Raw genomic sequence first — 24,841 nt, 5'->3', positions numbered from 1 at the left:
GTTGCTGAGGCAACAAAGGACTAAATCTTTGCCCTTTTGTAGGGTTTAGATTCTGCTGTCATTGATAGGGGCCGTAGGGACTTCCTGCCACAGTCCTTTTGAATGCGGTGCAGAGATGTGTGTGTACCTAGGAAGGGTGCGCCGCGCAGGAGTCTGCGTTTCACTGTGAAGAGGATTGGCAGTCAGGCTCGGTCCACAGCCTTTGGCGGTGTCCTGCTGCATCTTGGCCCGGGGTAAGAGTGGCAGCCTGTGGGACAGCCTGCAGACCGCCAATCACAACATCAACTTTACCACATGAAAAAATAAAGAGCCTCATTCACAACTATTACAAAATACTGCAAGTCATCATTGATGCAAAAGGGGGCAATACATTATATTAAAGAACTAAGGGCATGTAAACATTTGAACAGGACCATTTTATTTTCTTTATTGCTATGGTTTATTTTGTGCATGTGATGCATAAAATAGTTTAATTTGAAACACATTAAAAATAACAGACATGATTTGACTGATCACTCGTGTTTTCTTAAAATGCTACACATCTTAAAAATTCTGCCTGGGTATGTAAACTTATTAGCATAACTGTTAGGGATGTGCAGAAGGAAAAAATTCATTTCGTTTCGTATTTTGTTACGTGGGGACTCATTCGTTTCATTAGTTTCATAGGGAAAAACCCCAATTCGTTTATTAGTTTAATTTGTTTCCATTTGCCATTAAAGTCAAGGGGGGAAGTATTTGCATCCTATTTTTGGCTGCAGAATTGGGGTTTTCGTATCAATTCGGCTGAAACTTCTGTGGCACAATCATCAGAACGAGAAAAGAGCACCAAGGTACTTAGACTGTGGCAAAGTGGCACCAAAGTGGCATGAATAGCCTAATACACTGTAAAGGGGCAAATGGGTACCAGGAGTGGTAAGAGTGCTTTAACAGAGGTCCAAAACAGCAGTGAGAGTGTAAAAAACACACCACAGCTTCAAAAGAGAGCACTAATAACAATTGCATGAACCCTCGAAGGCAGCACGAGAGGCAAAGTGGCAAGACAAGTGGCATCAGCATCCTACAGCACAATGAAGGGGGAACATAGCAAGCAGAAAGGATGTCAGAAAAAAACCACAAGGCGCCAATAAAGGGACAAGCAGTAAAGAAAGATTAGCATCAACACACTGAGGAACCATGGTAGTGGCAAGAACACCACAAGGACTAGAGTCTGGTGTATGGCAGCAAGGCAGAGTAGCACAAAGTTGATAGGGGCAAGACAGGGTGGCAGAGCTGAGGTAGTCAGATTGCTGTGGGGTTGATAGCTTGTTTGAAAATACCAACTCTCAGACTGGCAGACAGCCACTGGAACTCTCACACCGTCTCCCACCCACACCACCCAAACTCTACCTGCAACCTACCCCAGGGGGTAGGTTGCAGGCAGGTAAGATCAGCAGCAAAATGCCAGGCAGGTAAGATCAGCAGCAAAATGCCACTGCTGGCAGCTTGTCTGAGTGGGAGAGACAGAGAGAGAGACTGAGTTGAATTAAAAAAAAGAAAAAAAAAAGTGCAGTATAAAAAGCCTGGCTGCCTGGCAGGCACAGAAGCAAAAAATAACAAATATCTTTTTCAGCAATGGAAAATTAATTGTGGCAAAGTAGCAATAGCAATTGAATAAAGATTTGAGACACTCGGATAGCTCAAAAACAACGACCTTCTCAACCAGAAGCCAAGAAGAAAGGGCACTGCGTGCTATGCTTGCTTAAGGTAGAAATATAGCAGGAACAGCATCACAGAACACTAAGAGCAGCGATTGGCTGAATTAGAAAAATGCTTTGCTCTGATACGTTGACATTCTGGTCTCCTTGCCAACCTTCTGACCCACTCTGACAGGGCTGTGAGGTCACTTATGACTCACAGGAAAGGGCTGGTTGTTGCTATGGATACTCCCACATGGCCTTCTCCTATTTCAAAAGGCTACAAAGAAAGCACTGCGAACCAAACGAATGAAACTAATATGAATTGTTTCGTTCGTGGGGGATCGCCATGCGTTTCGCGGACCCCCGAATCAAACGAATAGGGACCTATTTTTTGCGGATAACACATTCGTTGAAAACTGATGCACATCGCTAACAACTATAGCTGCATGCAGTTTCTTATGTATTAACTGATTTAAGATTGGTCCATTAAACCTCTTATACTACTACTTTCAACATCAAATAAAGGAGTAGTACATAATAATAAATAATAGTACTGTTTATTTTAAAACATTTATCATTCTCCACTCCAGGGATCATGGTGAGTTAAAATAAAAACAATCATAATCATTTTTCAGTTTCAATTACCGATGCTTAATCTGAGATGTAAACCGACGTGATATGTTTTTACATGAATGCCGGTATATAAAAACAAATAAAAAGAAAATAATAAAGAAACAAAATTAGAATGTGATACACTTAACAAAAAAGACAACAGCTTGCATTTTGCAATAACCCTGGTAGTAAATGGAAAGAAATTTCACAAACAGCTCGAAAATGTCTGTTTAAATAAATAGCCAGATTTTTAGGATCTTTTTAAATTCCTTAGTGTCAGATAAAGAATTGTAATCCTTCCGGCATGGAGTGTTCCACAGTAAGGGACAAGCTACTACATGCTCTTGCACTTCCCCTAAATGTGCCGGATGCATTGTAGGAATAACTAATATACCTTTATTGGCTGATCTAAGTGCTCTTTGTGGGGTGTAGACATGGAGAACAGTGCCTATCCAAACTATTGGACGTGCGTTTTCGACGCACTATTTTTACCCCTTATACAGTAAGGGGTGATAGCGCATCGAAAATGCGCGGACAACCCCCCCCCCCCCCCCGAAACTAATAGCGCCCGCAACATGCAAATGCATGTTGATGGGCCTATTAGTCATTCCTGCGCGATCCAGAAAGTAAAATGTGCAGCCAAGCCGCACACCTTCCAACTTAATATCATAGCGATATTAAGTTGGAGGCCCCAAAAGTGAAAAAAAAATAAAAAAATGTAAATCTGCCTGCGGCCCGCGGGTTGGAAGACGGACGCTCAATTTAGCCAGCGTCTGTTTTCCGAACCCATGCTGTCAATGGGTTTGAGAACTGACGCCGGTAAAATTGAGCGTTGGCTGTCAAACCCGCTGACAGCCGCCGCTTCTGTCAAAAAGGAGGCTCTAGGGATACGCTAGTGTCCCTAGTACATCCTTTTACCGCGGGCCCTCATTTACATAAATTTATTTACTGGATCGCGCACCCAGGAGAGCAGGCGCTTGTCCGCTCTCCCGCAAAGTTTTCTGATTCGGCCCGTATGTCCTTACTGAAGATTATGCAATGAATACAGCTTAGTATTTTGTACTGTATTCAAAAATGAACTGGGAACCGGTGAAGCATAGACAGTGTGGGAGTGATGTGGACATAGCTTGAACGTCCCCTTAGAGCTCATGTAGCCAAGTTCTGCAATAACTGGAGAGCTCTTGTTGTACATTCAGGTAACCCCAGCGTTAATGAGTTAAAATAGTCTATCCCCCCCCAAAAAAACATGTTGCAATATTGTTCTGAAGTCAGAGTATTCTAATGAGTCTTTGTAACATGTGTAGTTTGTAATAACCCATTTACATTAAGTTATGAGCCTGTTTTCATATTAAGGTGAGCAACCAGAAGTACCCCAAGGTTGCATGCAAAAGAAGAGCTTTTAAGAGTGTGCTTCCCAGAAACAAATTTAGGTATCTCTTCATTCAAGGTGCGTCGTGTTAAGTAGATTTTCTCCGATTTTGAGATATTGAGGGTTAAATGGTTATGGAATAGCCATTTATCAATGGCAGTAAGGTATATTTGAAGATGTTTGAAGTTATTAGAGATGGAATTCGATACTTGGAGGAAAAACTGTATATCGTCTGCTTATATGTGGAAGTTTAGTCTCAGCCTGCCCAACAACTTAGAAAGGGGAGAGAAAGATATTGAATAATGAGGCTGAGAGGGCAGACCCCTGCTGGACTCTTGTTGCAGTTGTGGTTCAGTTTGGATTTGCTGAGTATGACCTGACAGATATGAAGTAAACCATTTTAGTACTGTTGCACCTATATCAAATTCAGTGAGGCGAATTAAGATGTTGGGGTCTACGGTATCAAAAAGTGGCTGCAATGTCAAGCAGGACCATGATATAACTTTGGCCACTGTCAAAGGATAACCATGATGTCATTGATTGAAAGGAGAAGGTGGTGAATGCCTGCAATGCCCTTCCGGAAGAGGTTGTGAAGACGAAAACAGTGAAGGAATTCAAAGGGGCATGGGATAAACACTGTGGGATCCCTATAGGCTAGAGGTTGAAAATAAAGAAGAGTTGCCTGGGGGTAACTGGAGGTAACTTGCTGGTGTGGCAGTTGCTACCCTTAACAAATAAGCCTTGATACTGTTAATGCAACTCCATCATTGCTCTCTGCTTCAACAGCAGAGGGGAAAAGGGGAATTGGATTCAGACAGCAATCAATGAGGGCCTCTGCTTTTACGGTTTGGGGAGCAAATAAACATGGGGGTAACTTGCTGATGCAGTGCTTACTACCCTTATCACGAAGCCTGATACTTTTGATGCAACTCCAACTTTGATCTCTGCTTCCACGGCAACGGTTAAGGGAAATTAGATTCAAACAGCATCCGAGGGCCCTGTCTTTTACGGTCTGAGAAACTGATAAGCACGAGGGTAACCTGCACAGTGCAGCAGATACTGGCATATAAACTTGTGGTAGGTGCTAATTTCTTCGGACACTGGGAAAGTGCACAGAAAAGCAGTAAAAACTGCTTTTCTGTGCACCCTCTGACTTAATATCATGGCGATATTAAGTCGGAGGTCCCGAAGGGTAAAAAAAAGTAAAAATAAATAAAAAATTTGACTTCTTGCCCACGGCTGTCAGATCGAAAACCGGACGCTCAATTTTGCCGGCGTCCAGTTTCCGAGCCCGTGGCTGTCAGCAGGCTCAAGAACCAACGTCGGCAAAATTGAGTGTCGGCTGTCAAACCCGCTGACAGCCGCCGCTCCGGGCCAAAAGGAGGTGCTAGGGATGCACTAGTGTCCCCAGTGCCTCCTTTTGCCTGTTTCTATCGCCGGGCCTCATTTAAATACAGAATCGCGTTCGCCCGCTCTCCCGCGGACTTTACTGAATTGGCCTGAAAGTGTTGCACGAAGCCAATTGATCCAATGTCTTTTTTTTTTTTTTTCCCCACTCTCTTAGATTTTGATGATGATGACCTCTATGGCCAGTCTGTGGAAGATGACTATTGCATTTCACCAGCAACAGGTTAGTTTTTCAGTAAGTGCTCTACAAGGAGTTCTCATTTTGAACTTAAGTACCTGACACAACAGCACCTGGATGGATGAGGTAATCCCTGATGTTAAAGGCATTATGCAGGAATTCTGCATTAGTTGGATAAACTGGACTCTGGCAAAATAATGGGAGTGGGAAATAGAAGATTATTTCTGTCCCTGAATTGAAAATGCTATAACCATTTATTGTTTATCCTCTGATTATCTGTTTTAGATATGTTGTGTTAGTCTATTTCTCTTGTATATCTGAATTTTTTTCAGGTTTTTAAAAATTTTATTTTAAAGAAGAATTTCAGTCTAGCCAGTTTGCAAAGTTCCCTGAAAGGGGTACCGTATATAAAGCAAAAATGTACTGCCGATTGCCATCAGAGGGAGAAAATACATATTCAGTGGTGTGCAAGCGTTTATGCATCCCTGGCCAAATTATATATTTCAGAGAATCTCTTAAGAGAAGCTGACACAACCTCTACATGGTACAGATTTAAACACAACATCTTTCAGCAATTTTTCATGCAAAATTACTACATATTTGCTGACTATTAACAGATACACCCTTTCTCCTTTGGCAGAAGTAACAGAAATTCCAAATATTTTGTGTAGCCAGCTAATCGTCTCTCCAGTCTTGCTTTTGGAATGTTCCTACACATTGCAGAACTTTTCTAGCTCAGAAATATTATTGGATCTTCATGCACTGCGTTCTTACTGCAGATTTTAAATAATAATTCAAGTCGGGGGATTGTGACGCCCATTCTGAAATCTTTGGTTTTTTCTTTCCTGTAAGTACTTTGTGGTTGATTTTGAGGTATGTTTGAATCATTATCTTGCTGAAATATCCAACCTCTTTACATCTTCGGTTTCTTAACTGGCTCTGATACGTTAGCTTGTAGTATGTGTTGATATTTAGTTAAATCCATTATTCCTTCCACCCATACAACATTTCCTGAGCCACTGGCTGCCACATAACTCCAAAGCATAATAGATCCACCCCTGTGCTTAACATTTAGCTAGGTGTTCTCTGCATCAGATGCTTTGCTCTTTTTTCCCCCCAAATGTCCAGTGTCTTGTGTAATTGTGGCCGAACAGTTCAATTTTCATTTTAGCATTCTTTTTTTTTATCAGAATCATATTTTTATTGGTACATCATGCAAGTAGCAACCAAGTACACACGAACAACCAAACTATAATGACAAGATACAAAGGAACTCCTGACAAAAGAGTAAACAATACAATACAATCGGGTTGCCACCTTCAGACCCACCTTTTAACTCAGGGTCAACTTGTACCTTGTATCCCTTCCCCCCCCCTACCCCCAATCCAACATTCACTCCACAATCAATCACACTCGCCCCCTTACTGGACGCCCCCCCCCCCCCTAGAACAGCCCAAGTAGATGTGTACCCATTCGCCCTAAGCTCATCCTGTAATTCTGTAGGCATTGTTAATACATAGGCATCCCAACAAGCACAATAAACCATATCTGGGCTCCTTCGGCCCAATAAAAAATCCATTCGTTCCAAAAGAACCAGCTCGGCCATGCGCCTGGTCCAGGCCTGAAATGAAGGTGTATGGTCCGGAGTCAACCAGTCCATTAAAATGGTGCGGCATGCCTGCATAATGACCACTCTCTCAAATTTAACCTTCGACCCTCGATCTAACAAGGAGAGTGGCAACGAGCTACGCAGGAGTACCAACCCCGTAAGTCGTACAGTCACTCCTAGACAGGTATTCAGTACTTTTTCTATGGCAGCCCAAAACACGCGGAGCTTCACACAGTCAAATAGTCTATGGGCCAGGGTTCCAGGCCGCAATCCGCACTTGATGCACAACGACGTGGAGGCTAATCTCATCTGAGATCTCCGGATGTCATCACAATAGAGCCAGTGCAAAATTTTAAACTGCACTTCCCGCAGACCGATATCTGGAAGAAATTTCCGCAAGCGTGTAAATGCAGTATGGATCTGTGCAGTAGTAACCGTAAAGTTGAAGGCCTCAGTCCATCGGCCCGCCAAAAATGACGCCCTGTCCAAACTCCGGAGTTTCTGCCCCTGAGTCTTCCAGCCAGTGATGGTATTAGTATGATAAGCAATATCAAAGGTAGCCGTGGCAAATTTAATTTCTGCCGCAATATCTGTTGCAGTCCATGCGCAGGAACGTAGGTAGTGACGAGCTTGAAGAAAGGCATAAAACTGTTTGGCTGGAATGTGATAAGTACGTTGTATAGTGGTAAAGTCCAAAAAGTGTCCTGTACTCTCATCCAGCATATGATAAAGAAACAACAATCCCTTAGAAGCCCAAAACTGAAATATTGCCCCGCTGTCCTGCCCCGGCAGAAATTCTAGGTTATGAACCAGGGGAAGTAGGAGAGACTGAACCCCCGATCGCGCATTCAACCGTCTCCACCATCTCCAAGCCCGGATACAGGGAGAAAGCAAAACAGCAGGATACGAAATAGGGGACCGAGTTGCCGCCCTGGCCTGTATAATGCTCACTGGAGAGTACGGTAGAGACATACTCAAAAGCATTCCAGCCGCACACAATTGATAATTGCTCGTGAGCCATTCCCCCACAAACCTCATTTGACAGGCCACATTGTACAAGCGGAAGTCAGGCATATTAAGCCCTCCACGATCCCCTGGCAACTCCAACGCGGGGTAAGGAAGTCTCGCCCTCTTCCCCTGCCACAAGAACCTCTGTATACTCGAGCGCAAGCATCGTATATCCACCCCCCGCAACCAGCAGGGTAACATATGTAAGAGGTATAAAAGTTTAGGCACCAGAACCATCTTAACTAATGCACACCTTCCAAAGAAGGAGAGCGGGAGAGGGGTCCATTTCGCTAAGTGGGCCTGAAGTTTGGCAATACAGGGTGTTATGTTTAGAGCATATAATTTCTTTAGATCACGAGGAACCCAGACACCCAAGTATTTGAGCTGGGACGGGGCCCATTGAAAGGGAAAGGTCTCTCCCCACCGATCCTGTAGACCCACGCTAAGAGCCATTGCCTCTGATTTTGCGTAATTAATACGCAGACCTGCCACTTCGGTAAATTGATTAAATAGCTTCATAATTGTCGGGACGCTAGTGTGCGGTCTGCCCACAAATAACAAGATATCATCGGCAAAAAGTGCCAATTTCAGAGGATGGCCGCCCACGCTGAGGCCATAGAAAGCTCGTTCTCTACGCAAGCGACCAGCCAAAGGCTCCAAGGCCAGAATAAACAGTAGGGGAGACAGTGGGCAACCCTGGCGAACTCCGCACCGTATGGGGAAAGGAGAGGTAGTCCTCCCATTTAGTAAAATGGTGGCGCTAGGGTTACTGTACAGGGCATTCAACCATCCTAAATACGCCCCGGAGATGCCATACTCGCCCAGTACCCAAAACAAATACTCCCAGGAGACAGAGTCGAAAGCTTTTTCAGCATCCAGACTCAATATAAGGGCCTCCTCATTGGGCTGGTAATTAAGAGCAGCTATGAGGCGACGGACGTTTCTCACCCCCTGACGCCCCCGCACAAACCCCGTTTGGTCCTCATGCACCAAAGCTGGAAGAATAGCCTGCAATCTGGCAGCCAATATCGAAGAAAGAATCTTTATATCCACATTTATCAGTGAGATAGGCCTATAGGAGCCCACCTCTAGGGGGTCTTTCCCAGGTTTAGGAAGCACTACTATGACAGACTGATTTGCTATCTCCGAGGGTGGCGAACCCTCCAAGAGGCTAGTATAATAACCCTGTAAGGGGGTTAAAATGGGGTACCCCAGGAGTTTATAATATTCCGACCCAAACCCATCCCGTCCCGCTGCCTTACCCAATTTGAGGCCCTGAATGACCGAATAAATTTCCTGAGTAGAAATGGGGCGATTTAACGCTAGAAGATTCTCTGAGGTCACCCTAGGCCAGCAGTGCCCCTGAAACAGGGTCTCCGCCACCTCCCCGGACATAGGTTGAGCTCTATAGAGCCTTGTGAAATACTCCAGAAATCGTGCCTCTATCGCTGCCTGTCCCGTACAATGTATTCCCTGACCATCTCTGATCCCCGGGATAGACAATCGGGCCCCCTTGGGTCGGAGTAAGTGGGACATGAGGCGGCCAGGGCGGTTACCATATTTATATAACTGGTAACGATAGTAGCGCAGGGATTTCGACGCCCGGATATGCAGCAGGTTATTCAGAGCCTCCCGGGCCATATCCAATGAGGCCTTATCCTCAGGCCGCATAGTGGTCTGATGTAAAAGCTGCGCTGCCTGAAGGCGTGCGGTGAGCCTTAGAATTTCAGCATTTCGTTGTTTGTTTTGTTTAGCCACATAGGCAATAATGGCCCCCCGCATCACCGCCTTCCCAGCCTCCCACAAGATCCCAGGGCTAACAACTGGCACATTATTATGTAGCATATAGTCTGCCCAGCAATCCTGTAGGTATTTCTTAAAGCCACCATCAAAATAGAGATCCGGTCGCAGGCGCCAAGAGAACGGCAAATGAGACCCACGGCCCCAGCTTAAAGTGAGACTGATCGGAGCATGGTCCGTCAATGCAATCGGGCCAATGGTGGCGTCCACGAGCTGGGAAAAACATTTCTCGGAGACCAGCAAATAGTCTAAGCGGGAGTATTTCTGGTGGGGATGAGAATAGAAAGTAAAATCCCGTTCTTGGGGATGAAGCACCCTCCACGCATCCAAAAGCTGTAGGTCACGACATAAAAGGTTTACACCCTTATCCGCATCTGCCGAAATCTGCAGCTTGGGGGGTTTGATATCTACACTTTTGTTCGCCACTACGTTAAAGTCTCCTCCCACGATCAAACTATGGTCAGAGTAGTCCATAAGTAATTTTAGCAAGGTGGCAAAGTACCCAGGAGCATACACATTGGGGGCGTAAACATTACAAAAAACAACTTTCTGTTGATGGAGCGTGCCCACCACCAAAACATAGCGCCCGTCAACGTCCTGATGTAAACGGGTGAGTTGGAAGGGCAAATTCTTATGAAACAGTATGGCCACCCCCCTCTGCCGCCTGTTATAAGAAGAATAATAACATTGGCCTACCCAATCACAACGCAGCTTAGCATGTTCCACATCCCCCAGATGAGTTTCTTGCAGAAATGCTACTTGCGCCTTCATGCGTTTAAACTGCGCATTAAGCTTAGTGCGTTTAATTGGGGAGTGGATGCCGTCCACATTGAGGGATACTATTTTAACCTGCGCCATATGGTGGCAGAGAAAACTGAATCAGAATACGGTGCCTCATAGGACACCAATCCTCTACATCAAAAATTGTCCCCCGGCCTCCCAGCCTAGACCACAGGGACAGATTCCCACGACAGGTAACCGGTAAGAACCATACCCGGTCCTTCCCACACATCAGCCTAAGCTGTTCCATAACCCCCCACCTCCCCCCTTCCCCCTGAACACATTCACACACATTCATACTACCCGATTCATCCACCATCTTAGCACACCTCACCATGGCTCCCAGGAGCAGGGGTCCCGACGTTTATCTCCTACGTCCGGGGCTCCCTGCTCCCGGCCCCACCCTCCCCCCTCTCTCCCTGCCCGCCCTCCCCCCCCCCGACAGCCGCTAGCTCCATACCCCTTAAGGCAGTCAAGGTATACAGTGGCAAAAGAGATATCAAGGTGCTACAAGTCCCCAGCCCAGTGCCAAAAGGACACGATTTAGGACAGGAAGGCAAACCAGCCCCCCCGAACCCTGCAGTCTCACATACCAAGAATAGTACTGGACCAGGGACGAGAAAACCCCCCATGGCAGGGTGACTAGGTCAGCATTATTATGCCCAAAAACCTCTGGAAACAGTAGAAAGCATACACTGTAGCTCCAAAGCTCCCCTGTCACTCTGCAGGAGGCAGGGAGGCAAGAAATCGATCCGCATCTGCCTTGACGGTGAAAAAGTGGGTTTGATTGTTGTACTGCACTCTCAGTTTAGCCGGATATAGTAGGGCAAATCTAATTCCCCGCTGGTGAAGAGACGAACATGCTGGGGCCAGAAGCTTCCTTTGTGCTGCCGTACTTGCCGAAAAATCGTTAAATAACAGCAATCTGCTGCCCGAGTGCTCCAGCTTTTCCTTCGCCCTATAAGCCCGCATCAGTTGTATTTTATGGCTCCAATTAAGGATCCGAGCCATAACGGGTCGTGGTCGGGCTTGCCCCTCACGCACAGGGCCCACGCGATGGACCCTTTCACATTGGAGACTGCCCTCCTTCAGCTCCAGGCCCACCTGCTGCGGGAGCCAACGTTCCACCAGCGAGCACAGCTCATCATCCCTCACAGCCTCTGGCAGCCCAATAATCTTTAAATTATTTCGGCGGCCGCGGTCTTCCTGCTCCTCCATTTTGGCTAACATCTCCCTCTGCCTGTTTTGCAGCTCCGCCACGTGGCGTTCAGAGGCGGCCAGTCGATCTCCCACATCCGAAAGCGTGGTTTCAGCCACTTCTAGCCGCTTCGAGTGCCCCTCTACCGCAGTTTTGATATCTTCGATGGAAGTTTGCAGCTTAATTAACCTGCTGTCTAGTGCTGCAGTTACACTAAGGGAGATTTTTTCCAGGGCAGCATCCGAGATCGTCGTCACCATGGGCTCAGCCGGGCCTGCTGCCTCCGCCATTTTTGTTCCTCGCGGTTTGTGTGGGCGACGCTCCGGTTTTCCTCTGGTGCCTGTCCTACGCATCCCACACCGACCCAGCTAGGTCGGAACAGCGGCAACACTTCCCACGGCTGCCGGGAGGGGTTCTGGCAAGAAACCGGGCGGCTAATGTTAGTAAAATTGCATGAAACGGAGAGCGGGGCCGCGGAGCTCTTTCCCCCTGCTTCCGTCTCGGTTTACGTCATCGCCGGAAGTCTCATTTTAGCATTCTAAAGCACTTTGTTCCAAACTGTTTCAGGCGTATCAAAGTTTTGTTTTGCACACTTCAGAGGATGGCTTTTGTGATGGGTTCATATAAAAAATTTCCTTCTGACATCTCTCCAATGCAGATCATTGTGTAAGCAACACTGTACTGTGGACAACTACTCCAATGTTGGCTGAACTTTGCAGCAGGTCGTTTGCTGTTTTGCAGATCTGGTCAATTTTCGTGCAGTTCAAGCCAAGATTTTTCTTGGTTTTCCAAATCTTGCCTTGATTTCAACAGTTCCATTTAATTCAATTTTTTAACAATGTTTCTAAGAGTTGAAATTGCTAGCCGGAAGCATTTGAAGATTTTTTTTTTTTAATCTTCCTCTGCTTTGTAAGAGTGAATTATTGTTATTTTCAAAGACTCAGACAGTTGTTTTAAGGAACCTATAATTATAGAAAGTAGCCTAGAGCAACAATCACAACCTGAGAGATTAGAAGGGTCAGAGTGTTTGTTCAACCATGGAATTTTCTTCGCTAAGCTAATAAAAATCTAATACATCAAATAGCTTTTGGGCCTTATTAATAACTTTAAAAAAAGAGTAATAAATCACTGGAAGGGTATCCAAACCTTTGCACATAACATTCACATTTTTGTTTTCTTTGTTAAAATTAGCAATTTTTAATTTTGCATTAAAACTTGCTGAAAGATGTTATTTTTAATTGTCAAATATAAAATCATGCTAGTATTACATTAACAATGATAAATTTAGAATCTCAAGGGCAAGACCATCATACTGTGCTGACTGCGTACACGTAAATCTTATGGATTTAACTCTATATTTGAGCATATCAAGTTCTTGTAATCATCAGTCTGCCCAGTGTATGAACAATTTATATCAATTTTTAAATTGTGAATAAAACTTACAAGTGAAAAGGATCTTGAAGATATGTTAATATTGACGATTTTCCTAGTGTACAGATGGACTCAGGACCAGTGGGTTATGCTCCCCTGCCAGCAGATGGAGACGGAGTAAGCTGACATCACAGTATACATACTCCTGCAGTGAACCCAGCCTGCCAGTATTCTCCGTCTCCAGCAGATGGTGGACGTGCATCTCCCTACGGGGATTGCTGTGAATTTTGGAAGGATAGGGGAACTGGGCAGCCTGATGGATTTGAACGGCCCTGATGGGCTAGGCCCCGTGGTAGGCTTTTCTCGACGCACCGCAGGGTAGGCTGTGGTGGCGTTTTCGCGCACTCCTGTGCCTGCCTTACTGCCCTTTACAGGACGTCTGTGCGCAACAGTGCACCCAGCTGGAGCATATCACCATGCACAACTTTTTGTGCATGGTGATATGCTCCAGCTGGGTGCACTGATGCTGTGTGCGCCTTGTCGCACTTCATTCCGGGGCGCCTTAATTTTGTGTGCGCAACTTTTTTAAGCACGAGCTGTTTAACCGCACAGTTGCTTCTGCTCATGTCGCTGGTAAACAAGAAACCTAAGCGCCTTTCTCTTTGTGTTGCCTGTCATATTATGGCTTCTCAGCCTGACCTGTCTTCAAACATGTATCAGCACTGTTCAGATGCTCAGGGAGAGTTGTCTTCCTCGGTCCTCCCATTCTGATGATGGCCTGGTTATCGCTTTGGTTGGAAGTGTGCCAGATCTTGGTTACTCCCTTGACTGGTTCCTCTGCAGAAGATGGCAGTTCAGTTGGGTCTGCTTCACTACCTTTGGGGTTTGGTCTGAACCTGGCTGCTTTTTCTTGGGTGAAGTTTTTTCAGGGTTTACGGGCCTTTGTTCAGGTGCAGTCCTCTGCTTCGCGCTCTCCTGTCAGGTTGGACCCTTGGCCGGTGGCCCCTCCCTCTTCCATCCCTCCCGGATGGCATGGATGATGAGGCGAATCCTGATTCCTTGGAAGATGGGGAAATTCCTCCTGGTTTGGAGCCATATTGATCATAGACATGAACTTCTGGCCCTAATTTCCTAATGCCCAAGAAGAATCCCATTTTGTTTTCCTTGCGTAAATCATCTTGCATTTTTCCTGTTATGGATGCCATTCCAAAATTAATTCACACACACACACACACACACACACGTCAAGCTTACTGTTCTACTATGGGAGCTGGAGATGTTGTCAAATTCTTTCTCACATCAATAAATGATCTGAACTGCTCAGGGGAAAAGAAGATATAATATCAGAATTAAATTTAACATGAGATTTGCAAGGGTAAAGTAGCTTAAAGGAAGCCCCTAATACTAGCATTGCCTGTCTAAGCACAAGAAACCCTTCTTTTTTGCTCTAGAGTAATTCTAGATACGTAAGGAAAAATATGTACTTCTGGCTATGAAAATCAGCATTAAGATTGTGAAAATAATGGGCTATGACCTTATTCAAGTTAGCCTCTATTACAAAGGAAATAAGTAAAGTAGCATACTCAATTTCAGTCAGATGTTGCAAGAAATTGAGATACATTAAAAGAAGATGGATTGGAACATAAAAGATATAAGTAGAAAAACCCAGCCTTAGAAATAGACAGTAAAGCATTGGCTGGCAATTTTAAAATGTCCAAAAAAAATCTTTTTAAAGTCATTATAGGAAGTTCACCCATGATTTTGGGAAAATTCAGAAAACGTGAATTCAGTTGTCTTGATGAATTTCCTAATAATTACACCCTTCTAAAAATATTCCATGTTCACAAATCAAATTAGTTTGAGTTGCAACAACTTTATCCAAGTCCTGCTGAAGAGAGGAAATTTTATTATCATGTTCACATATCTTTACCTAATGTAGAGAAACCAGTGGGTCCAATTTATAAGCAAAAGAACCGAACTTTTTAGTAACTAAACACATATCTTGACCAAAACGAGACATGAGCTCCCATAATAAGTTCAAAACGAGACATGAGTTCCCATAATGAGCTTCACAGGGGATATTTCAGACTTAACTTGAGGCTGGAAACCTCCATCTGAGACTGACAAAATCTCTCCTCTGAAACCAAGAGCAGAGACATCTGCTCTTGGTTATTTGTATAACGCTTATATAACTCTGTTAAATGTAAAACGCTCCGGCGTAAGTTCCTGTTTACTGTACACCGACGTGATATCTTTGATGAGCGGCGGTATATAAAAACTTATAAATAAATAAATAAATAATCTTTGATGTCCTGGCTGAACCCACAGCCTTGCCTTCCCATTCAGTGCTTGATGCGGTAATGGACAAGACATAGGATTCCCCATTCTCAGGACCATCAAAATCTAGGAAGACTGAGCTCAAGTTCCATATGAGGACGTTCCCATACTATGGGATAATGCAGCTATGCCTTTATTTTTAAGCCCCCTTCCCTAAGCTGACTTTTCAGCTGTATGTGCTACATTTTAATGCTTTATAAGTACCATGTTGCTCAGGTGCTTAAAATACTGGTGTCTGCTACTAGCCACTGAAGCAAAGACTTCTCTTGCTGGGCCTTCCCTTTTGGGCTGGGCTGGCTCCAGTGCAAATTTCTCTAGGAGCTCCTGGGAGTTTTTTTTTAAATTTCCTTCCCGCTTACCTTATTTATTTACATATACCCAAAGCTTCGCAGTAAAGATTTGTTTGAAACTGTCTACATGCATGTTATTTCCTAATTCTGGAGAATGATTGATTTTTTACTTCTGATGGTTTTGCAGCTGCTCAATTTATTTATTCGAAGCGGGAGAAGCCCACAGCCTTTGCTGAGCCATTAGAAGAGGAGTTTGGGAATGAAGAAGAGCCAGGCGACTGTGACACATCCAAGCCCTTGCTCTCTGGGCCCGATCAAGGTAGCTGATAAAGAGAGAAACGCTGTGGGCACATAGATGCGATGATTCCTGTTGATTATTTTGTGTGAGACAAAGGAATCGTGCAGTTTAATTTTATTCAGCTGTTATTTTAAACCAAATTAAGATTGGATCTGCCAACTTCAGCGCTGACAGTGTTTTGACAAAAATGTCTGCTTCGGGGGCTAGAGAGTGTGTGTTGTAGGAGGTTGGTTGGCGGCAAGTTGAAAGAAGTGAAACTCCTACAACACACACTCTCTAGCCCCCTGAAGCAGACATTTTTGTCGAAACGCTGTCAGTGTCAGGCGAAGGAAGTTGAAGTCGGCAGGGAACGACGTTATGAGCTTAAACCGCTAGCATTCCTCAAAAACAAAAAATTTCAGGTAAGTGTTCCCTAGCCACCAGAAATACAAACTTTGGAGAGAGTTTTTGAATCTCAAATATGAACCATTTGGACTTCTTTAAAGATTGATATTTTTAATAGCATTTCCAAATCAAAACAAAAATACTGAGAATTTGAGATTTCAAATTTAAAAATGGTACATATTTCAAATTAAGACATAGCCTAAGTGGTGGCATATGCCTTTTCAGTGATATAGTAAATGACAAGTGATATAGTAAGTAAGGTATTTTCACCCTTCATTTTGGTTTGTTTATATAGTATTTAAAGGGTGTTTTGCACAAGAGGCAATTTGTGTTGACAGTTTATATGGTCACTTACAAGAACAGCTCATAGAATAGGGAATGTGATGTAGAGTAAAGTGAAATGAAGCAGGAGGCATTTTTAAGCATCAGGATAGGCAGATTTTTAGTTGAAAATGGAGAAGAGCAAAAGTGGGAGCATATTTAATGTCAGGAGTTAATGTATTCTAGTGACAGAGAGTGAGAAGAGAGAGCACGAAATCTAGAGGAGGCCTGCTTAGTGCAAGGTACAGAACTGGGACCAGAGAGTATGTGACACAGAATGGTAATGGAAAGCAGAAAGAGGTGGAGGAGCCAGACTACAAATACATTTTGAAAGTAAAATCTGGCACATTAAAGAGCATGTGATACTTAATAGAGAGCTAGTGGGGGGGAAGCAAGCAGAGTGAAGCACTATGATTGGCAATCTGTAAAGAAGCCTCGTAACAGATTGTGAAGAATTTGTAGGGGACAGAAAGAAGATTCAGGAAGACTAACCAGGAGACTATTACAATAATGAAGATGGGAAAGGAGGAGACTAAAGGTGTCAAAGATCGGAGAAGAATATTAAACAGTTGAAATTGGAGAAAACATGGATGATATGTGAGAAAAGACTGATCAAGAATAACCTTGGAGTTCTTAGAGTCTGAGAAAACAAGCAAGGTCAAAAGATGAAATCCCAGCGGCTGGTCATGGTATATATGGAGATATTGGAAGAAAAAGAGGATTACATTTTAGATGGGTTCATCTGACCGAAAATGGCATGTTCAGAGCTGACAAGCGAGATGACACAGGAGTACTGGGGTGAGAAGAAGAATGGAAGATCTGGGTATCATCCAGTAAATGAGTGATGAGAGGAGGTAAGAAAGACCAACCCATGAGTGTATAGATATACACCAGCCTAGAGCCTTGTGGCACACGAACAGAAAGAGCACTGGTCAGAACAGCAGTAGCTGACAAAGATTTTAAAGGAATGGTTAGAGAGAGAAAACCAGAGAGGAGAGAGTGGAAAGGATAGTTGGGTGTTTAACAATATTAAAAGCAATATATATAATTCCAATAGAAAAGGGACAGAGGAATTTGAATGGGTGGCTGTTTAAATATGATTAAACAGAAGTGGGAGCAAGGATTAGCAGTCTGAAACCAGGATTGAAAAATTTGTGATATTAGTAGAAAGAAGCAAGTCAATGGTTGGTCATAGCACACGCAAGACCCTTGAAAAGGAAGGGAAGGAGTAAATTTAGACTGATAGAGTAGTAGGTTCAAGGAAAGCTCCTTTCAAGTAAGTCAAATTACGGCAGTTTCTATAGGCATCTTGATGGTGCCAGAATGGAGAGAGGAGTTGAGAAGGGAGAAAAGAGATGGGAGGAGTTGATGTTTTTCATCAGAATGTAGGTAGAAATCACATCCAGAGGTGGTGGAGGATTGGAAGACTTCTTGAAGAAAGAATGCAGAAGGGAGCACTGAATATCAGAGTCAAGCAAGTTGTGTAGATGTAGAGAGAGGGAAGAATAGCAGAGGGAATAGATGAGGTCTTGACAATAAAAGTGAAGAAATGTTTAATGAGATAGGGATCAGGGAATAAGAGCAGTTGGAGGGAGAAGAAGAAAATTTAAGATAAAAGTGATACCATTATCAAAAGAAAGAACTGGGAATTAATAGAAGTTGTTTTGAGAGAGAGCCAAATTTAGAGGGAATCATAAGCAGGGAGATCTACAGGGTTTTAAACTTTTTTTCCAGCAAACTTCTTCCAGAGGGAGCAGTAGTTTTTGGAACCTGAGAACTAAATGAATTCAGGGCTAAGAGTTGGGATGGGTGGGGCTGGTAGCAACAGGGGCATGAAGAGTCAAGGGGGGTAGATATCACAGATGTAAGAAAAGGGCAGCATAGTTGGAATCAAGTGATTGGAAAACTGAAGAGGAGGGAGGAGAAGAGAAACGGTATTCATAGAACAAAACAGGAAGTCTTGACAGATTTTGTTCCGTTTTTCCCAGAAAACTCAGATTAACTCAAGATACCTTTCTGCTCAATTGGAACACAAATTTCATGTATGCTTTTCAACCAGTACTGTGACCGCAGATCCAACAAATAGGGTGTATTTTCTTCTTGAAATTTCCATGCAAATGCATGATTAAGTATCAGAATAACTCTTATATTTTTTATGATCCGCCCCAATTAACCCAATTTTTGATTGGGGAAAACACCATGTGCTGTGGATAACCTCCAATCATAAACATACTCTATGTTCCCTATTAGTTTTCTTTCTTATAGTTTACTTTGGGTTGGGGATTGGATCTCTCTCTCCTGTTTGAGGACTTGTATAAAGGATCTGAGTATGTAACAATTTCTTTATTCTGTGATGTAATAGTTTATTATTATCGCCACACATTTTCATATTCCCTGTCAAGATTATGCCTTGTATATTTTGAAAATGTATAAATAAAAAAAGAGAGAAAATGCTTACAGATTTCCTTAAACGCAGAATAGATGTGGCTTTTTTTTTTTACAAGACACATATTTGGAAGAGACTTAACATAAGAAATTAGAGAGATTGGGTTGGTCAGTGTTTTTATTCTTTTTTTACTTCCAGGCAGAGAGGGGTTTTAATAAAAACGTGCAATTTTATCAAGAAAAGGAATTGACTGATGCTAATGCGCACTATGTAAATGTAGTGGATGACTTACGGGGCTGTAAGGTTATACTGATCAACATGCCTCCAACTCTTATTCGCGCAGGTTTTACACCTCTTTCTTTGAGAAAATGTCTGTGGGATAGTTACCCAATTTTGATGGGGGGATACTTTAATATCGCGTTTAACCCTTTAGTTGACTACAAGCCCGCAAAGATGCCTAAAAAAAAAATCAGTCAACAGTGAGAGAGGGGTATCTGTGTACTGAGTTGAAATTGGCATACATACCATGCATGTCAATGATAGTGAATTTACAACTTTCATATTCATCATGTTTATACTTGCATTGATTATTTCTTAATAGTGGAAACCCTGTTCAGTAAGCTTTCTGTTAGCTCTATTTATGATGTGCCTTTTCAGACCATGCGATTGTCCTGATTACATTGAATTGGGGAGGGGGTGGAAATGGTTCATTTCATCAACGCATGTCACAATGGTTGTACGCATAACTTTCATACCCTTTTTGAGGGAAAGATTGGATATACAGAGCTCAATTATACCCCTGAGATAGACTCTATCATTTATTGGAATGCGGCCAAGGCAATAATGAAGGGGCATATCATTGCTTACCTGACAACTAAGCGTAAAGAAAGGAATAAGAAAGCGCTAACTAAACAAACCACTTCCTTGAAACGCATTCATATCTGTGACATGACACAGAACTCAAAGGTTAAGCTATTGGCGGTTAGATAGTATTCTGACAAGCAAAGCACAAAAGTCCATTCTGTTTTACAAATTGAAATTATATCAATGGGGGAATAAGTCTGGGAGACTGCTTGCAAAATTGGTAAAATCATATGAGGCCTAGTCTCGCAGTTGATCTATGACTCCCAAACTGCCATATTGCAAGCCTTTCGGTTATGCTATACAAAACTATATACTGCGGAAAGCCCCTCTGAATTGGAGAGACAGAAGGTTTTTTTTTTTGATGATATTAATCTCCCATATTTGAGCTCTGTCTCTAGAAAGAAATTGGAGGCTCCCATTTCAGATCTGGAAATATATAGTTCTGTCAGATGATTGAAATTGGCTAAATCTCTGGGTCCAGATGGATTTAATTTTGAATTTTACAAGCTTTTATGTGACCAGAAAGTGACCCTACTTAAAAATGTTCCAAGTAGCACAGGAGTGGGGGATTTTTGAAGCTGGGCACAATTTGGCAACCATCGTATTACTTCCCAAGCCAGCAAATATTCTTGTTACCAAGAATTCTACCATCCTATCTCATTGCTCAATCAAGATATCAAGTTACTAGCTGCTGTGTTGGCTTGGTGATTAAACTCTCATCTGCAATCTTGTTTCCTCCAACTAGACTGGTTTTATAAAAGGCAGATTGTCCAGTTCTAATATACTTTAAAGCATTATTGACACTACGCTCGCTAGACACCAAGAAGGTGTTTGATCGTGTAGAGTGGCCATATCTTGATTGGATTTTGGAGAAATTTAAATTGAGTCCTCCGTTTTTTCAGTGGGTGTGTCTATTGTATAATATGCCTCAGGCACATCTTATTTTGAATGGTTCCCTTTCAGAAAAATTCACCTTGGTATGGGGCCAAGGGTATTTGTTGCCTTTGTTTGTCCTTTCGTTGGAACTACTAGCTATTAAATTGCAAGTATTGTCAAGTTTTGAGAGCATCTAAATTGGAAATAAAATTTTGAAAATGAGTCTGTTTCCTGCTAACATGATGATATTTATTGGAAACCCTCAAGGAGAGCTTGGGATCAATTATGCAATCATTTGATAGCTTCAGGACCTTTTCAGGCCTCAAAATTAATTATAGTAAGTCAGAAGTGTTATCTATTGATGCGCAAATGCAAGACAGATGGGAGGGTCCCTTACCTTTATTGTGGGCTCCTGGACACATGAGATACTTGGGGGTATATCAGGCTCACACTAATGCAGAATTAGATGCCTGAAATTTTATAGCTACTCTGGATAAAATAAAATTCCTACTGCAGAGCTAGATGTCGTTACTGTTGTCTCTCCTGGGTCGACGTGCTCTGATAAACATGGTAATTCTGTCCAAATTTGTTTACTGCTTGCAGATACTAACTATTTGGGTCATTAATAAGGATGTTCGAATATTTTGATCTCTTGTAAGCGGATTTTTATGGGGTGGCAAGAGAGCTAGACTAGGAAGCTAGGTCATAGGGAAACTACCCTCTCCCTGCAGAGGATGATAATATTTATTTATTTTATTTATTTAATGCTTTTTTATACCGACATTCATGATGTAGGTCATATCATATCGGTTTACAGGAAACAAAGTATCGTAACATTAACAACCAGAAGGATCAAAAAAGTTACAGTAAAATGGATATATAACTGGGAAGAAGGAAATGTAGAGGGAGACAGTTAACTCATTACAAATACAACTATAGAGATGGAAGGTGTTTAGTAGGCCTAAAACTGGACTGTGACATGGCAATTGCTTGTGTTGATTAGGGGAATGCTTGTTTGAACAATCATGTCTTAAAGTTTTTGTTTTTTTTTAAAGTCAACAGACAAGGTTCCTGTCTGAGATCCGGGGGGAATGGCATTCCAGATTGTAGGTCCCGCTGTCGAGAAGGCTCGTTCTCTGATGGTTGACCGATGTGCGTTTTTGTAAGGGGGGGGGAGCGTGTAGAGATCCTTTATAAGCTTCCCTGATGGGTCTGGAAGAGGAGTGAAGTTTGAGCGGTCTTTGTAAGTCGAGGGGAACCTGGTGGTGAATAAATTTGTGAATGATAGTGAGGGATTTGTGAAGGATTCTGAAGGTTATTGGGAGCCAATGCAGATCTCTGAGGATAGGAGTAATGTGGTCTCTTCTTTTGGTGTTTGTCAGGATTCTAGCAGCTGCATTTTGTAGCATCTGAAGGGGTTTGGTGTATGATGCTGGAAGCCCTAGAAGAATAGCGTTACAATAGTCCACCTTAGAAAACAGAATGGCCTGGAGAACGGATCTGAAGTCATGGAAATGCAGTAGAGGCTTGAGTCTTTTTAGCACCTGTAGTTTATAGAAGCAATAGAAACATAGAAACATAGAAATGACGGCAGAAGAAGACCAAACGGCCCATCCAGTCTGCCCAGCAAGCTTCACACATTTTTTCTCTCATACTTATCTGTTTCTCTTAGCTCTTGGTTCTATTTCCCTTCCTCCCCCACCATTAATGTAGAGAGCAGTGATGGAGCTGCATCCAAGTGAAATATCTAGCTTGATTGGTTAGGGGTAGTAGGGATAGTAACCGCCGCAATAAGCAAGCTACACCCATGCTTATTTGTTTTACCCAGACTATGTTATACAGCCCTTATTGGTTGTTTTTCTTCTCCCCTGCCGTTGAAGCAGGGAGCTATGCTGGATATGCTTGAAGTATCAGTTTTTTCTTCTCCCATGCTGTTGAAGCAGAGAGCCATGCTGGATATGCCTCGAAAGTGAAGTATCAGGCACATTTGGTTTGGGGTAGTAACCGCCGTAACAAGCCAGCTATTCCCCGTTTTGTGAGTGCGAACCCTTTTTTCTTCTCCCCTGCCGTTGAAACAGAGAGCTCTGCTGGATGTGTGTAGTATCAGTTTTTCTTCTCCCCTGCCGTTGAAGCAGAGAACTATGCTGTATATGCATTGGTTGTGTTTATTTATTTTATTATTTTATTTAAAGCTTTTCTATACCGGCATTCATGATACAATCATATCATGCCGGTTTACATATAACAAGGGGTGCAATAACTTTCTTTTAACCAGTGTCGAGGAAGTAAAAAGTTACAATATAACAAGGTTGTTGAAACTGGGAAGGAAAGAGACAGGGAAAGACAAGAATTATATAATCTTTACAGCGGTAGCTTATTTACATTGTGCCGTAATGTCCCTTAATGGGAATTATTTACATTGTGCAGAAGTGTCTCTCAGTTGTGCAGTAAGGTCTCTCCATGGGTATTACCGTAGGTTCTCTCCCTACCGTAGGATCTCCCCCTGGCTATTAGACTCGGGAAAGGCTTGTTTAAATAGCCAAGTCTTGAGCCTTTTTCTAAAGGTTAATAGGCAAGGTTCAAGTCTAAGATCCGGTGGTAGGGTATTCCAAAGAGCGGGGCCCGCTGTAGAGAAGGCCCCGCTCTTTGTTGTTGTTGATGAACTTTGTGTTGTTGATGAACTTCTTTAAACTCAGATGATGGTCGATTATTACTCCCAAATCTCTTACTTGTGTGATAGGAGTGTTAGTGTATGACTACTGATGGGTTTCACAGTTTTCTGGAGAAATAAGGAGGAGTTCTGTCTTGGTAGCATTGAGTACCAAGTTAAGGCTGGAGAGGAGGAGGTTTATCACATGTAGACAGTTGTCCCATTCCTTAAGTGTTTCTGTAAGAGATTCGGTTATTGGGATTAGAATTTGTATGTCTGCGTATACGTAAAATTTCAGTTTTAAATTTGTAAGCAATTGGCAGAGAGGGAGGAGGTAGATATTGAAGAGGGTGGGAGATAGAGAGGAGCCCTGAGGAACTCCGCGTGGGGAGTTGATGCGTGGAGACTCTTTGCTATTGACTTTGACTTTATAGCCTCTGTTGCGTAGAAAGGAGTCGAACCAACTGAGGGCTGTTCCTGTTATCCCTATATCTGAAAGTCGATTTAGTAAGAAGGAATTGTTAACTGTGTCAAACGCAGCAGAGATATCTAGGAGCACTAGTAAGGAATGTCCTTTGTCTAGACTCTAGACCCATGCTTAGGTGGTCAGTAAGGGAGATGAGAAGGGTTTCAGTGCTTCGCGATTTGCGGAAACCGTATTGTGTAGAGTGGAGGATTTTATGTTCTTCGAGATATTCCGAAAGCTGAATGTTGACCACTTTTTCCATGATCTTGGCGACAAAAGACAGGTTGGATATAGAATCATGCCCACAAAAATTAAAAACATGGCTTTTCACAAAAGCTTTCCCATAACTTACTTCCATTCTTAACTAAACGACCCCTCACAGTCCTAGATGACATCATGAACTTTCTTTGTAAATATTAATAATCATTAACTTTATTTAATCTTTGTAAATTTTTTAGTTAAAGTCACTTGCTATCCAAAGTTATTCCTTGTTACGCAATTGTTATTTACCATGATTTTCCTGAATGTTATTATTGTAAAGCACTGCTGCTAATTGCTATGTTTTGTTCTCTGTTTAGCGCAGCTGCCAAGTTCTGTTGAATGTAAACCGATTTGATGTTACTAAACGAATGTCGGTATATAAAAGAATTCAAATAAATAAATAAAATAAATAAATATAGGGCGGAAATTGTTAGGGTCCCCTGGGTCAAGGTTTGGTTTCTTTAGTATCTGTTTGAGAGTGGCTAGTTTTAGAGCATCCAGGTATATACCTGGTGAGAGGGAACAGTTAATAATATTGGCCAGATATTTGGAAATGGAATCCGGCACCATTAGTAGTAGTTTAGCTGGGATTTGATCGAACGGGTGTGAGGAGGGTTTTATTCTCTTTAGGATAGTTTTGATCTCCATCACGGTGGTAGGTTTAAAAGATTCCAACGAGATTCCACTAAGTTAGGGCTAA

At 42.8% G+C, this 24,841-nt stretch overlaps 1 protein-coding gene across 1 annotated transcript in view; it reads left to right on the top strand.

Moving 5' to 3' along the window:
* Positions 1-24,841, top strand: part of HBS1L (HBS1 like translational GTPase) — a 300,920-nt gene that overhangs the window by 9,524 nt on the left and 266,555 nt on the right. The window contains 2 exon segments of the mRNA XM_029596612.1: positions 5,222-5,287; positions 15,823-15,954. Of these exon segments, the coding sequence (XP_029452472.1) occupies positions 5,222-5,287; positions 15,823-15,954 (198 nt within the window).

The sequence above is a fragment of the Rhinatrema bivittatum genome, chromosome 3 (genome assembly GCF_901001135.1).
Source record: "Rhinatrema bivittatum chromosome 3, aRhiBiv1.1, whole genome shotgun sequence".
NCBI classification, from domain to species: Eukaryota; Metazoa; Chordata; class Amphibia; order Gymnophiona; family Rhinatrematidae; genus Rhinatrema; species Rhinatrema bivittatum.
Note: the sequence above shows the minus strand (reverse complement) of the source record. Positions and strands in the feature narration are given on the sequence as shown.